Source organism: Megascapheus bottae, chromosome 14, assembly GCF_031878675.1.
Source record: "Megascapheus bottae isolate mThoBot1 chromosome 14, mThoBot2.hap1, whole genome shotgun sequence".
In the NCBI taxonomy this organism is placed as follows: Eukaryota; Metazoa; Chordata; class Mammalia; order Rodentia; family Geomyidae; genus Megascapheus; species Megascapheus bottae.
In genome coordinates this window covers 13426618-13441811 of record NC_143522.1, presented here as the reverse complement: position 1 = coordinate 13441811, position 15194 = coordinate 13426618, and the positions used below count along the sequence as shown (strand labels likewise).

General features: G+C 39.5%; 1 protein-coding gene across 10 annotated transcripts in view; it reads right to left on the bottom strand.

Moving 5' to 3' along the window:
• Gpatch2l (G-patch domain containing 2 like) overlaps positions 1-15194 on the bottom strand; it is an 86218-nt gene that overhangs the window by 17681 nt on the left and 53343 nt on the right. For 6 of the 10 annotated variants that reach the window (XM_090344545.1, XM_090344544.1, XM_090344550.1 and 3 more), the window contains exons 4-8: positions 11414-11590; positions 8808-8887; positions 6443-6510; positions 5151-5205; positions 3082-3167 (exon numbers count right to left, since the gene is read on the bottom strand). In XM_090344545.1, coding sequence (XP_090200671.1) covers positions 3082-3167; positions 5151-5205; positions 6443-6510; positions 8808-8887; positions 11414-11590 — 466 coding nt within the window. Of the gene's footprint in view, positions 1-3081; positions 3168-5150; positions 5206-5261; positions 5302-6442; positions 6511-8807; positions 8888-11413; positions 11591-15194 lie in introns of all 10 variants that reach the window. The other 4 variants (XR_016537575.1, XR_016537576.1, XR_016537577.1 and 1 more) reach the window with 3 other exon arrangements.

Below are 15194 nucleotides of genomic sequence, written 5' to 3'. Positions count from 1 at the left end.
AAGTGAGGCTTCTGAGGGGAAAATCTGAGACAAACATAGGTACTGGTTTTAGCACAACCAAGGTCTACATAGTAGAGGTAAAAAGAGGAGGGCAAATTATTTGTGCATTGGACCTGACAGGCACTTACTCATATCATCTTCCCAAAGGAGAATTACAGGGACTACCTTGGTGCCAAAACAAAAAGCTACAGGACAGCCTTCCACAGACTGAAGTCTTATCTTTTTGAATACCACCATCTCTAAGATAATCTCCCCGGAGTTTGAGTTAGTAGCCCATCCTCTGTGTTTCACATAATTAGGGAGTAAACTTTTATTACAACTGTCAATTTCCATACCTGCCTGTCCCTGAGGCTGTAATTCCTAAACAAAAGGCCCAGTGTTTAGTAGGGAGTCAGTGAAAACTGAATGAATAAATGCTAAATATGCATTAATACTAAAGAAAAAAGCCTCGGGGCCTGGAGTTTGGCCTAGTGTTAAAAGTGCTTGCCTAGCATGCACAAAGCCCCAGGGTTCGATTCCTCGGTACCACATACATAGAAAAAAGCCGGAAGTAGTACCTAGGTTCAAGTGGTAGAGCTCTGGCCTTGAGTAAGTCTAAGGACAGGGCTCAGGCCCTGAGCTCAAGCCCAGGATTGGAAAAAAAAAAAAAAAAAAAGCCTCTAAGTGCTAGTTTATATCACCCCACATTTTTCCATTCTTTTTCTTTGGGTGGGGCTAAAGTCTGAATATCCAGTCTTGTTACTCAAGCCATGCCACCAGTCTGAATTTTCTATATTCGTAGTAACACCATCTATGATGGTCTTTTTTTTTCTTCCAGAAAACTACTTTACTGAAATACTACTTGTCTTGTAGACACATATGGCAGTAGGTTGTGGTACTAAATGTATCCATAAAAAGAAAACTTCTTTGGATAGCCTGTACCCCCAATCTATGAATGCATCTACTTATTAGGAAGAAAAAAAATTATTAGAACCTCAGAAATTCTTTTCCCTACAAGAAATAATTACAGTTCTGAAATGGAGTAAACAAGTTAGTTTTAATTTGTTCCAGTTTTTAGTATTGCCAATATTATTTGTAATGCCAATAATATTTTATTGATGGAAGCTACAGGTTTTCCAGCTAGCCACTACCATAAAGCTCTGTAGCTATCTTTGTTAAACTTGGTTTGAACTGGTTCTCAATTTTTTGCTCTGTATGACCCGTATTGGCTGTATATGACTAGGTATTTTTCAGAAGGTAATGAGTCATACCCTTTACCAGAAAAAGTTAGTATTGTTTTACTGTTCTATGATTTCATGCAGCCTGGCCTGTAGTGATTGTAGTGGCTGAACTTATCTTGCCTCGCTCATACCTGAAGCAGGGGTGTGGGGAGTGGGGGGCAGGAGGCAACTTCTACTGTGCTACCAAATAGTTTCTGACCTGTTTCCTGCCTTGTTTTCCAGTTTTCCAAGAAATAAGTAAAACACTCAAATACTCTAATTAGGCAGGAGGGAAAATTCTTGTGGTTTTCAGGGTTAAAAGGAGCCCAAAGAGACAGCCTTGCATGGCATTCTGAGGTCCCCACCTTGGGTGTCATCCTGATGCATCAGCCATTTCTCACTCAATAAAACATCTTTTCCATTTTTGATTATGACTCAAGTAGTCTCATTATTCACCCATCCAGACCCCAGAACAGTTCTATTGTTCAGCCTATTAGCTCTTCTTCCCCCTCCTTTCCCCCCCCCACCCCCGTCTTGGGGCTTGAACTCAGGGCCTGAGCACTGTCCTTGGGCTTTCTCAAGGCTAGCACTCTACCACTTAAGCCACAGCACCACTTCTGGCTTTTTCTATGTATGTGATACCAGGAAATTGTAACCCAGGGGCTTCATGCATGCTAGGCAAGCATTCTACCACTAGGCCATGCTCCCAGCCCTTCTATTAACTATTCTTTTGTACACTACAGCCTTGCTAAAGACTGCTGTCATTGCCAGCCACTCAGGAGGCTGAGATTTGGGGATCTTAGTTTAAAGCCAATCTGGGCACAAAAGTCCATGAGACTCCAGTTAACCACCAGAAAATTAGAAGTGATGCTGTAACTCAAATGATGGAGCACTAGCCTTGAGCTGAAGAGCTCAGGGACAGAACCCAGGCCCAGAGTTCAAACCCCACAACCAACCAACAAAAAAAGAATGCTGTTATTAAAACCATATTTACTTATCACCTAAATTTCATTTATTTGAAAGATAGTAAATGCATTAAGAAATGCCAGTCTACATATTAGTGATTTACTGGGGAATAAGACAAGGCCCCGGTACTTTTTTTGTCAGTCCTGGGGGTTGAATTCAGGGCCTGGGCACTGTCCTTGGACTTACTCAAGGCTAGTGCTCTACCACTTGAGCCTCAGCATCACTTCCGGCTTTTTTTCAGTGTATGTGGTACCAAGGAATGGAACCCAGGGCTTCATGCACACTAGGCGAGCACTCTACCACTAGGCTATGCTCCTGATTCAAGGCCCCTGCACTTTGAAGTTTATATTTTGGTGACAGAGACATGGGAGACAAAGAAATATACAAATTTATTATGAACCGTGTGAGCCAGGAGTACTGCAGATGGCAGTTTAGATGGAATGGTCAAAGCTGTCCTCCAACAAGAAGGTAACACTTAAATTGAAGTGAGCAGCAGCTTACAAAGTTTCTAGGCAAAGGATGTAAAGTGAAAGTCCAAGGCAGGAAAAAAAAAATGGCTATTTTTGAAGAACAAAATGGTACTCCTTAAAGGAGCTGGATCTCTCCCTCAGAGAAGGGGGAAGAAATATAAAAGGAAGCTGGCCATGTAGGCAGAAAATCAGATTATGCAGGGTTTTACAGGTCATGGCAAGGGACATTAATAATGTTCTTTGAAAATGGGCTTTCAGCAGCAGAAATAATATGAAATATGAGCCAGAAGACTTAGGCCACATTTGAGACAATCACACAGTAGCTGTGTGACCATAGGAAACTACTCAGCACTAAGCCTGTTTCTCCATCTGCACAACATCTATTTACCTTTGATGGTAAGGATCATACTGGATCCTGTACACACATCATAAATTGGAAGTATTACCTGGCAGAGCAGCGTGCTGGTGAGCATCTTCGATGAGAAGCATCAGTAAGAACATCCAGGGAGTAAAGGGGAGAGAGAGGATTAGACTGTGGGAATAAATAAGATTATTTTAATAAAGTTTAAAGGACCAGACATGCTCCCAAACAAAGGGTAGCCTACTATTTGCCTACTTTTCTCTTTAGCTGTTCTGTTCTTCTGTACTAAACACATATATACCATTCAATAAAGCTGTACTTTTTTATTGTGACCATGAATATGGCACACTACAAATTAAAAAAACAAACAAAAAAACTATTCCTTGGGCTGGGTGCCAATGGCTCACGCCTGAAATCCTAGCTACTCAGGAGGCAGGGATATAAGGATCATGGTTCAAAGCCAGTTGAGGCACAAAAGACCCTGAAATCACCAGAAAACCAGAAGTGGCGCTGTGGTGTTGTGGCTCAGGGGTAGAGTGCTGGCCTTGAGCTGAAGAGTTCAGAGACAGTGCCCAAGCCCATTTCTTGTTAAATAACAAGAACTCCAAAAACTCCTAAAATACAAAAATGACTTAAATGACGAAAGACAATACTCTCCCAACTGATACGATAGAAACTTATATTTAATGATTATCAAACCCTTCTCCTAAAAAGCTAAGAACAAAATTACTTTTTCATTCCTTTATCCTGGCAAATATTTCTAAGAACTGGCTAGCACAATCCAATGACATAGCATACAGTAAAATCAAAACTAGACAAGAGGGTGGGAAGTTTGGCCTAGTGATAGAGTGCTTGCCTAGCATGCACAAAGACCCGGGTTCAATTCCTCAGTACTATATACATAGAAAAAGCTGGAAGTAGGCTGTGGCTCAACTGGTAGAGCTCTAGCCTTGAAAAAGCTCAAGGATAGTGCTTAGGCCCTGAGTTCATGCCCCAGGATTGGCATAAGAAAAAGAAAAAAAAAACAAAAAACAAAACAATGAGAATTAGAATACCTATATATTTGAATCCCAATTTATCACAGGACTGTCATATGTTTAAACTTATACATCTGAGCTTTACTCTACTTATCTACAGAGTCCTCCCTCTTTTATAAGTCATTGACTGACATACTGCTATCAAGTTATTAAGTAAGTTCAGTTTCTCATCTGTAAGTCATCTATTAACTTCAAAAGAAGGTTGTGAGTAAGAGTACAGTACAGTGGTAGACTTGATGCTTGGCATGCAGGAAACCCTGGGCTCAATATTCAGCACCAAAAGAATAAAAAAAAAAAGACCATAAAGATCAAGTATGTATGTACATATATATATATGTACATATACACATTAAATATATATATGCGCATTCCACTTTATGTTTCCTAGCTTTGGCTTTTCCCAATATAAAGTCTTTTCTAAAAATTTATCAGTTTATTTATCTTTTTTTTTTTTTTTTGCCAGTCCTGGGCTTGAGCTCAGGGCCTGAGCACTGTCCTTGGGCTTTCTCAAGGCTAGAGCTCTACCACTTGAGCCTCAGCAACCACTTCTGGATTTTTTTCTAAGTATGTGGTACCGAGGAATCGAACCCGGGCCTTCATGCATGCTAGGCAAGCACTTTAACCACTAGGCCAAACTCCCGGCCCCAGTTTATTTATCTTAAGACTAAAGGAACTTTTGAAAGGTAACTGCCAGGTACTGGTGGCTCACACCTGGCTACTCAGGAGGCTGAGATTAGAAGATCACAGTTCCAGAAGTAGAGCTATGGCTCAAACTGGTAGAGCACTAGCCTTGAAAAAAGAGCTCAGGAACAGAGTTCTAAGTTCAAGCCCCACAAATGCCAAAAAAAAAAAGTTTTTTTAAAAGTAGCTCTCAGCACACAATTCTAGTGTTGAACTAAATGATAGGCATATTGCAGGTAAGAAGGTAGATTGCTTTCTTGATGCAAAGGTCAAAACTAAAAATAAAAAAGGATTTTCTTGAATATGTAAGCAAGAAACTGATTATCACAGTTGAACCCAATGAGGGGAACTGGGTTCAGTTCTTATCAGTAAGGAATATTCTTGGAAAGTGGTCCTCCAAGAATATCAGATTAACTTGGGGAGAAGACACCCTTACCTCATGTGTACAGGCAGAAATGTGAGGAAAATCAGAAGCCAACGCTTTATTCTTTCTAAAGAAAAGGAAACCAAACGATAAAATAAAGATGACAAAGAAAAGTGATCTTACCTGATTTCTTTCTCTTTTCCCAGCTGATAGTAACCAGAAGCTAAGGAAAGGGAGAGAATAACAGGAAAGAAAGCAATAAAAGGGTAGGAAGTTCATGGAGGGGAAAAGATAAAAAGAATAATGGAGTAAAGATAGAAGAAAATAGGAAAAGATGCAACTAGAAAAGGATAGAAATACTATGTATAATCTGCACTAAAAGTAGTTCTTTAAAGGAGAAAGCCTTGCAACTGAGTGTAAATAATTGGACCAGCTAAAATGAACTCAAGATTACAGTATGAAAGCAGCATACTTCCAGCTGTGTAGTGACAAGAAGACTATCTCCACAAGTGCATAAATGACATGCACATCTTGTTTAGTTGGAAAATTTTAAATTACACTGGATTAGGTGAGTACAAGATTGGGTTATCTCCATCATTTATATACGTGACAAAATACAAGCTAACAATTTTTGTAAGTCACAGAATTACTTTGACATATGTATTTATTTAGCAGGCAATTAGGTTTTTCCCAGTGAGGACTTGTCTAAGATTGCTGGACAATAATCAGAAAGCCAGTCATGTAGGGACAAGCTGTCATAACAAGGAGCAGATGATTCTTCTGCAGTTATTTAAGGTTTGCCATTGTCCTCACATAATAAGGTAGAAAGATTTCTCTACAAAGAGGCCTACAAATGGGAAACAATAGGAATTATAGGCAACCACCTATCTTGAACAATCATGTCTGTAATCCTAGCAATTCAGGAGGCTGGGATTCAGGTGAATGTCCAATTAACTGGCAAAAAGCCAGAAGTAGAGCCATGGCTCAAGTGATGAGTAACAGAGTTAAGCAAAAAAGCTTGGAGACAGAGCCCTAAGCTGTGGGTTCAAGCCCCAGGACTGGCACACAATCACACAAGAGAGCAAAAGGAATTAGTTTAAAATATAACATCCTTAGTGATTTGTACTAACATAGCACCTAGAGATTTAAAAAAAAAGTAAAGAAAATAAAAACTAGTTTGGAAAGGAAAATTGTTGCCATGATTTTAGGACATTAGCTATCTTAACCAGCACAAAGTAAAAATCTTTAAGTCTTTAAGTTCTCTTTCAGCTCTGAAGTTCAGTTTCTAAGACTTCATAAAAGTCTCCTCTGCCTCCTTCCCTCAAGGTACAGGTTAGGACAGCCAGAATTACTTAAGGACTTACTCTTTCTGTTGGGGGTCACTGATGATATGGCTTATCCTCTCAGTACTCAGCGTGCTAATGCTGGTCTCCTAAAATTAAGAGAAGGGCAAGAATATTAGCCAACTGCAGAAGCAAATATATACGGGACATGGACACACACACACACACGCATACACGCACGCACACGCGTGCATATATACGGAACATACACACACATACATATACATGCCCTCAGCTCACACTTCCAGTAATTATGCCAGCTGTGCAGACTTCAAATGACTATGTCAAATGTAAATTTTATTTTTTTTTGGTTGCTTTAAGAGGTATAATTTTTTCAATAAGATCTTAAGAGAATTTCACCTGAGGAGTCCTTATAGAGACAGTATAAAATGTCCCCCTTTATATGATCTCAACAATACCCTGCCAACATTAACAAAGAAAACAGGCCCCACCTGTGAGCTTCTGGCTCTTATTTCCCCAGAACACTCAGTTTTCCCTACCAACTCATAGTCTGGAATGAAATGCTTGGTCTCTGGACACAAGCAGCTTGGGCTGAAACTTTGCTCCCTTTATGTCAAATGTCAATTTTAAAACCAACAGCACATGCATATATGTGAAGGTGCATGCTTGTGTATGTGTGTGCGTATGTATGCAGAAGTAGAATCGTCCTGCCTCAGCTTCCTAAGTGCTGGGATACAGTACATCTGTCTATACCCACAGTAGCCAATTTTAAACAGGCCAGCATATCAAGACTCATCAGCTATGTGAGTATAGCTCTCACAGCCTTTCTATGAGGTCTTACCTATTTAGGTCACTTTTATTAAGAATACCTTTATATGTGTTTTATGCTGTATAAAAACACTGGGTATCTGTTGAATAAATGTATATACATGGAAGGACATTTGTGATCTACAAAAAATTATCACTCTACATTCTGTACCTTATACATCACCTGAAAATAAAAATAAAAGCTTATATAAGTGATTCGTAAATTCAGGGTTCTCAAGACTGTAATATGAAAGCTTACCCATAATACCATAAGCAATTCAGAAATAATAATAATAATCTCCAAAAGAATTGAAGCCAGACGGGCATGGTGGCAAGGTGGCAAGGTAGCAAGGTGGTGAGGTGGCTCAAGACTATAATCCTAGCTACTGAGGAGGTTGAGATCTGAGGATCAAGGTTCAAAGCCAGCCTAGGCAATATAAAGTCCTGAGACTCTTATCTCCAATTAATCACTAGAAAACGGAAGTGCGGCTATGGCTCAAAGGTAGGGCAGAAGTGGGGCTATGGCTCAAAGGTAAGGCAGTAGCCTTGAGCTGAAGAGCTTAGGGACAGCACCCAGACCAGAGTTCAAGCCCCATGACCTGGGGGGGGAGGGGAAGAAGGGAAATTTGGAAAGTGCCAGAAGACACTCACCCTTCATTTAACTTGATCACATTTATAATGAATATCTATCACAGTACCTAAGAATACATCCCAACCCATATATAAATAAGAGTTATGCACATATGAGGAAGTATAACAACAAAAGAATGTAAATTATGGGCATAAATGTCAAGCAAGTCAAGACTGTTAGTAAAACTCATTTGTTTTGGGGCAAATGTTCTTAACCGTATTCATCTATGTGTATGGATTAGCCTAAACATTAGGATACACATTTTAACAGAACTACCAGTATAGACAAAATAATTGGAGATCAGATTCTGGAAGGAAATGGAGCTAAATAAAAAGGGCTCACACGCTATATTCTTCATATTTCTTATCCCTCATGGATGTAGTTCCTGGTCACAGACATAGAACAGTAGAGGAGCCAAGGGGAAAGATGGGTGAAAAATGAGCTATTTGTTACAGCAGAAAAATTATTAACTTAAAATGCTGTAATGTTTAAATTTACAGTTTATTACTGTGCAAATTACAAGCAGTACTTTGCGTAATTAGCAGTTCACTGGCAGGGAGCTGTGAATGAAACTCATTATTTATTATTACAATTTAGAAAAAGAGAAGAAAAATAGGGGAGAGGGAAAGCAGGGAGAAGAGCAGTGACCTCTGCTAGAAATGACAAATATTCCTTTAAGGTGATGAAGATGAATTAAACAAGTAAACATTATCCTATTTATTTGAAATCATTACAGGCATGTCCAATATATTCTAGATCCTTGCAGACATGCTAAAGGGAGCCTTCAAAAGGAACTGACTCACTTTCACAGAAGTAGAAGGCTCTCAAGTCCTATATATTGCTGTTTATACATACATTCCCCCAACCATTCAATTGGTTTCATTAACTCTAGGCATTCTGTGGCACCTTTAACTGTTCACAGGGCACACAAATTCCATAGGGAATGCCACCTTCACATAGCACCTAGGAAACCATGAAAGCTGTCACCTTCCCAACCAGTCTTCTTCGCCCCTTCCTAAGGCATCGAGCTGCAGCTCCTGGCAGGCGGTTCAAACGAGCATGGTACCCTAAAAAAAGAAGAAATGTCTCAGTTACCAAACACACAAAATCAATAAGCAGCACAGTGGCCAATGCCTGTATGAGTGTTCCTGTTTCAAAAGAAAGCAGGAAAAGGAAGAGGGAAGAAGAAGGGAGAGAGGAAGGGGGGAGGAGAGAGGAAAGGAGGGAGAGAGAAACAGAAGAGGGATAAAGGAGGGATGGAGAGGGGAGATGGGAAAGAGGGGTGAAGAAAGAGAAAAGCGAGAAGAGGGGAGGGGAGAGAAAAACAAATGTTCATAAGCAGTCAGATTCTTCTAGTCTACTGGAGCCCTTACCCCAGGCTCTTTGCAAAACCATTTGCACTATCTATTATTGTTCCCATATATGTTACTAACACTACAATATTAGGCATGCCATTTGCCTTTGACGTCAGCAAATTTATAAGGTATAATTAACAATTTTTACCTTTAAATGCTAGTTATTATCTCAAAAATGTTCTAGTTCATGAAATAATAGTGGAAAACAGAATGTTACCATTTTCTGTTATGTATGTTCCACAGAGAAAGAACAAGAGACATAAAAAAACTATTAATAATTTGATCTTTGAAACTGAGATTATAGTCACTCCCAGTTTCCTCTTGACGCTCTTGCTTTTCTGTGTTTAAATGGTCTATAAAGAACTTACAGAAATATTTATTGAAATGTTCAATAAATAAATAAAATAGACTAGTGGTAGAGTGTTTGCCTAACATGCACAAAGCCCTGGATTCAATTCCTCAGTACCACATATACAGAAAAGGCTGGAAGTGATGCACAGGCTCACATAGTAGAGCGCTAGCCTTTAGAAAGCCCAAGGACAGTGCCCAGGCCCTGAGTTCAAGCCCCAGGACTGGCAAGTGAATGAATGAATGAATGAATGAATGAATGAAAGTTATTGCCAGGTACTGGTGGCTCACACCTGTAATCCTAGCTACTCATAGGCTGAGACCTGAGGATCAAGACTTATCAAAGCCAGTCCAAGCAGGAAAGTCTATGAGGCACTTATCAACAATTAACCACCCCAAAAAATCTGGAAGTAGAGCTATAGCTCAAGTGGTAGAAATAGAATTCAGCAAAAAAGCTAAGGAATAGCACCCAGGACCAGAGTTCAAGCCCCAGACTGGAAAAAATAAAATAAAATTTACTAAGGTAGCCAACAGTATGTCTCAGACAACAGTAGTCTTTACCAAGAACCAACTGCATTAAAGCCTATCAATCCAAATTAATAAAAATTAAATCCTATATAGAAGTTTAAGTATAATTCTATCTATAATGTTCAACAAATACTTGGTAATTGAATAACTGGCTGATTACTGATTACAGAGACTCCTAGAATTATAAATTTACTAAGCTAAAGAAATGTGTAAAATAGTCTTGTTCAATGTCATATGTCTTAAGCAATGACCCTGACATCCCTAGAGAATGAAGTTACTTGGTCCAACCACAGAGCTAATAGACTGTATTAGGAGACCATTACTTCTCCTTAGGCTCTTTTACCATTTTTTTTTGCTACATTACAATTAAAGAACAAGGCAAAAAGGAAAGATATTCACTTGTGTCAAAGTGTATGACAAAAGGATCATTAATATGATTTTAAAAGTACTGTCCTTAGGCAGGTGCAGTGGCTCACACCTGTAATCATAGCTACTCAGGAGGCTGAGATCTGAGGATCACATTTCAAAGCCAGCCTGGGCACTGAAGTCCATGAGACTCTTATTTCCAATTAATCACTAGAAAACCAGAAGTGGTGCTGTGGCTCAAGGGGTAGGTTGATAGTCTTGAGCTGAAGAGCTCAGGGACAACGCCCAAGCCCAAAGTTCAAGTCCTACAACTGACCAAAAAAACAAAAAAGTATTGTTTTTAATTTTTCCATTTAAAAATACCATTATACCTTGTATGTGAATTTTCTTATGATAATCTATTCCTTTACAAGAAGCAATCTTTCATTGAGCTTTCAATGAGTTCTCAATAATCTATCATCTATACAGAAAGATGAAAAGCCACGACATGTTAGGCTTCCTAAATCTGCCACAAATTGGCAATAGACTAAGGAATACCCTGCTAATAAATGTCTCAAGAATCTCTATAGATTGAATTAGCTAAGACTGGAAATTAAGCTTTGAAACTCAAGAATCCTCTAGAAAATCCCTATCATAGCAACACAATTCAGATATTGATGTATGCTTAGAGACATGTTTGAGTATGGGATGACAGTTTTTGCCAAAGACAATCATAAAAGCATAAACTATATTTTGTATAAACTATATTTTGTATTTTATTTATTTATTTATTTATTTTGCCAGTCCTGGGCTTGAGCTCAGGGCCTGAGCACTGTCCTTGGACTTTCTCAAGGCTAGAGCTCTACCACTTGAGCCTCAGCACCACTTCCGGCTTTTTTCTATGTATGTGGTACCGAGGAATCGAACCCGGGTCTTCGTGCATGCTAGGCAAGCACTTTAACCACTAGGCCAAACTCCCAGCCCTATATTTTGTATTTTAGTCTCCTTCAAACTTACCTCTTTGAGCTGGCCGGGAAGGTAAAAGGAATGTGGGATCTGAAAGTTTATCCAGTCCAGAGTCCATTCTTTCTACTTCAGGGCAGTGATCTGGAGCCCACTTGGGTAGAAGATTAGGGAGAGTGAATCCTGGGACACATTCTCCTTCATAGAACCAATCACTCTGCTCATCATCCCCTAAAGCAAACAGGTCATGTCATAAGCTAGAATTTCAACATTTCAATAGGAGGATGTCTTCTCAGTGCAACAGTTTTGGGTTTTTTTTTTTTGTTGTTGTTGTTGTTGTTTTGTGTGTGTGTGTGTGTGTGTCATGGGGCTTGAACTCGGCCTGGGAGCTGTCCCTGAGCTCTTCACCTCAAGGCCACAGCCCTGCTATTGAGCCAAGCCCCACTTCCCATTTTCTAGAGGTTAATTGGAGATACGAGTCTCAAGGTCCTTTTGTGCCAGGCTGGCTTTGCACCTTGATTCTCAGATCTCAGCCTCCTGAGTAGCTAGAATTACAAGCATGAGCCACCAGCATCAGTATAACAGTTTTGATTAGATTTCAATTTCGTTGTTGTTGTTGTTTTGTTTTTGACTGTCTTGGGACTTGAACTCAGGACAGAGGTGCTATCCCTGAGCCTCTTTGTGCTCAAAGATAGCACTCTACTCCTTAAGCCATATTGCCATTTTCTACTTTTTCTGAGTAATTTATTGGAGATAAGAGTCTAGTGGGCTTTTCCTGCCTGCACTGGCTTCAAAATGTAATCCTCAAATCTCAGCCTCCTGAATAGCTAGAGTTATAGGAATGAGCCACTGGCACCTGGTTTGATTAGATTTTCAAACTAAATTTAGATTTTGAACTGTCCCTCTTCTTGATAAATATTTTAATGAAAACTGAGACACTCAATTAGTTTCACATGAATGCTATTCTGTGTTAGACTGGACTGCTCTAATAGTGAAAACTAGAAAGGCTCTCACTTAGCCCTTTCTAAAAATCTGTAAATATATATTATCTTCAAATCCTTATATTAATTCCAACTTGTAACAGTTTCTAATGTCCATTGAGAAGTCAAGGTTAGGTTAGTAAAAGATAACACCAGAATTTGAACCCAAAGCCAGGTTAACAAAGCTTGAATCTTTTCCATGAAAAATAAAATGTCTTCCTTACAATTGTCCATGGTAAATACAAATTTAGGGGTTCACAACCACAAGTTCACTCTTGTCCAAAATTAGCTATTCCTGCTGAAGGTGACTTGTCTTTCAGTGTTGTGTGCTTTTTTTTCTTAGTTGCATTTATCATAATGTTTGCCTTACCTTGTTTAATCCTTGTTATCTCATTAAATTAACAATATAATTACCTTAGGATTTTCAAAAACGTATGCCATGTTGCCCAAAGTTACACTGTTCATGATAAACTTACAACTAGACCCATGTATCTAGACTCTTGGTTCAAACGTCTTCCTACTAGCTACATTAACAGCTTCTCAGTTTCCATTAGGATTTATTCCTACCAATAAGAGAGGTAAGAATAAGGAAGGTGGGGCCAGGAGTTTGGCCTAGTGGTAGAGTGCTTGCCTAGCATGCACGAAGACCGGGGTTCTATTCCTCAGTATCACATACATAGAAAAAGCCAGAAGTGGTGCTGTGACTCAAGTGGTAGAGCTCTATCCTGGAGAAAGCCCAAGGATAGTGCTCAAGCCCTGATTCAAGACCCAGGACTGGCTCATCACCCTTTCAAAATCCCAAAGATGAAGAAAAAGCAGGAAGTGGTGCTGTGGCTCTAGTGGTAGAGCTCTAGCCTGGAGAAAGCCCATGGAAAGTGTTCAGGCAATGATTTCAAGGCCTAGGACTGCCTCATCACCCTTTCAAAGGGCAAGGATGAAGGAAATTACAAGAACATATAAAGAAACCCACAGTACATTCATTCTCTAATATATACTGGACCCCAAAGAAACCCCTCAGGACATGACAGTCACACAAAGCCACTCGAACCCAGGATAGGCAAAGTCTTAAATCAGCATGAAAACCTCCAAAAGGGGTAGTAAAAGAAGCAATCTGGTGAACAGCAGCAGATATTGTCACTGAACAAGTTATTCAAAGTGGTCCAATATAAACACAAACTACCAACAACTATCTCTCCAGAAAATACCTCAAATTTTACCTTGTACCAGAAACACCAAGAGGGCTCATTAAAACAGAGGGGAAAATGAGAGGGAGACAGAAAAGGGTTGCAACACATGGTACAGAATATATAGACTACTGAGCACTACCCCCATTTCTGATTTGGGATTGGGTAAGATCAAAAATGTGCATTTTAAACAAGCTTTCTCATTAAACTAAGCTGATCTGGAGACAATGATTAAATCCACTATTCTATACTTTTCTCTTTCTTTCTTTTTCTTTCTTTTTTTTCTTTCTCTTTTTTTGCCACTCGTGGAGCTTGACCTCAGGAAGGGCCTGAGCACTGTCCTCAAGCTTTTCTCAAGGCTAGTGCTCTACCACTTGAGTAACAGCACCACTTCCGGCTTTTTCTGTGTATGTGGTACCGGGGAATTGAACACAGGGTTTCATGCATGCTAGGCAAGCATTCTACCACTAGGCTACACTCCCAGCCGTAAACCCACTAGCCTAAAAACATCTCATTAACTACTGATGAATCACCATCACTTTCTCTTTCTCTGCACTTCCATGTTGGGTTTTTTTTTTTTTTTTTTAAGACAGTCCTAGGGCTTGAACTCAGGGCATGGGCACTGTCCTTGGGGCTTTTTCAAGGCTAGCATCGTACCACTTGAGCTACAGCACCACTTAGGGCTTTTTCTGTGTATGTGGAATCAAACTCAGGGCTTTGTGCATGCTAGGCAAACATTCTACCAGGGCTACGCTCCCAACTCATGTTCATTCATTTCTTATGCAGAAACTCTCCTGAGGCCATTTCTTGAAACAGACTACTTAGATCATATTTTCTGATGACAAATGACAAACTATATTTGGATTTTTTTTAGTTCTCAAGTATCCATTCATGATATCCAATAGTAGAAAAAGGACTCAATGAGTCAAGATATTTGCAACAAAGAAAATAAGACTAATAATCCTAACTACTCAGGAACTGAAATCTAAGGAATCTACTTCAGAGCCAGTCCACACAATAAAGTTAGTGAGACTCTGATCTCCAATTAACTACCAGAAAACCAGAAGTAGTGCTGTGGCTCAAAGTGGTAGAGCACTAGTGTTGAGTGTAAACTAGTCTTGAGGCTCAGGAACAATACCCAGATCCTAAATTCAAGCCCCATAACCCCCCCCCCAAAAAAAAGAACAAAAAGGGCAGGGAGGGAAGAAAGGAAGGAAGGGAGGGAGAGAAGGATGGAGGGAGGGAAGGATGGAGGGAGGGATGGAGGGAGGGAGGGAGGAAAGAAAAGATGAAATAAAGAAGAAGAAAAGGAAATAGACTAATGAAATTTATTTTAATTGTTCTGGAAAAGGAGAGAGATAAATAGGGAGTGAAACTCATTGGGAGACATTATAAATGTAGAAATTAAATCCTTCCTCTTTATAATCTAGTATCAACTATTAAAAAGGGGGAGGGGGAGGTAACATTGTGAGATCTAAGACCAGTAGTTTTGAACATGAATTCCCTACAATGCCTGATGCAGGAACTCCTTAAAAAGAGTGTTGCCAGAAAATAAGGAAAAAGGCCCTCCACCTTTAGTTCCTCTATCATTTTGATGTAACCAGATATTCAGTTGTCCTTATAATTTGGGATTCTATGTACAATTTTTGTCTGGAGAGAAAAGAACAGTGT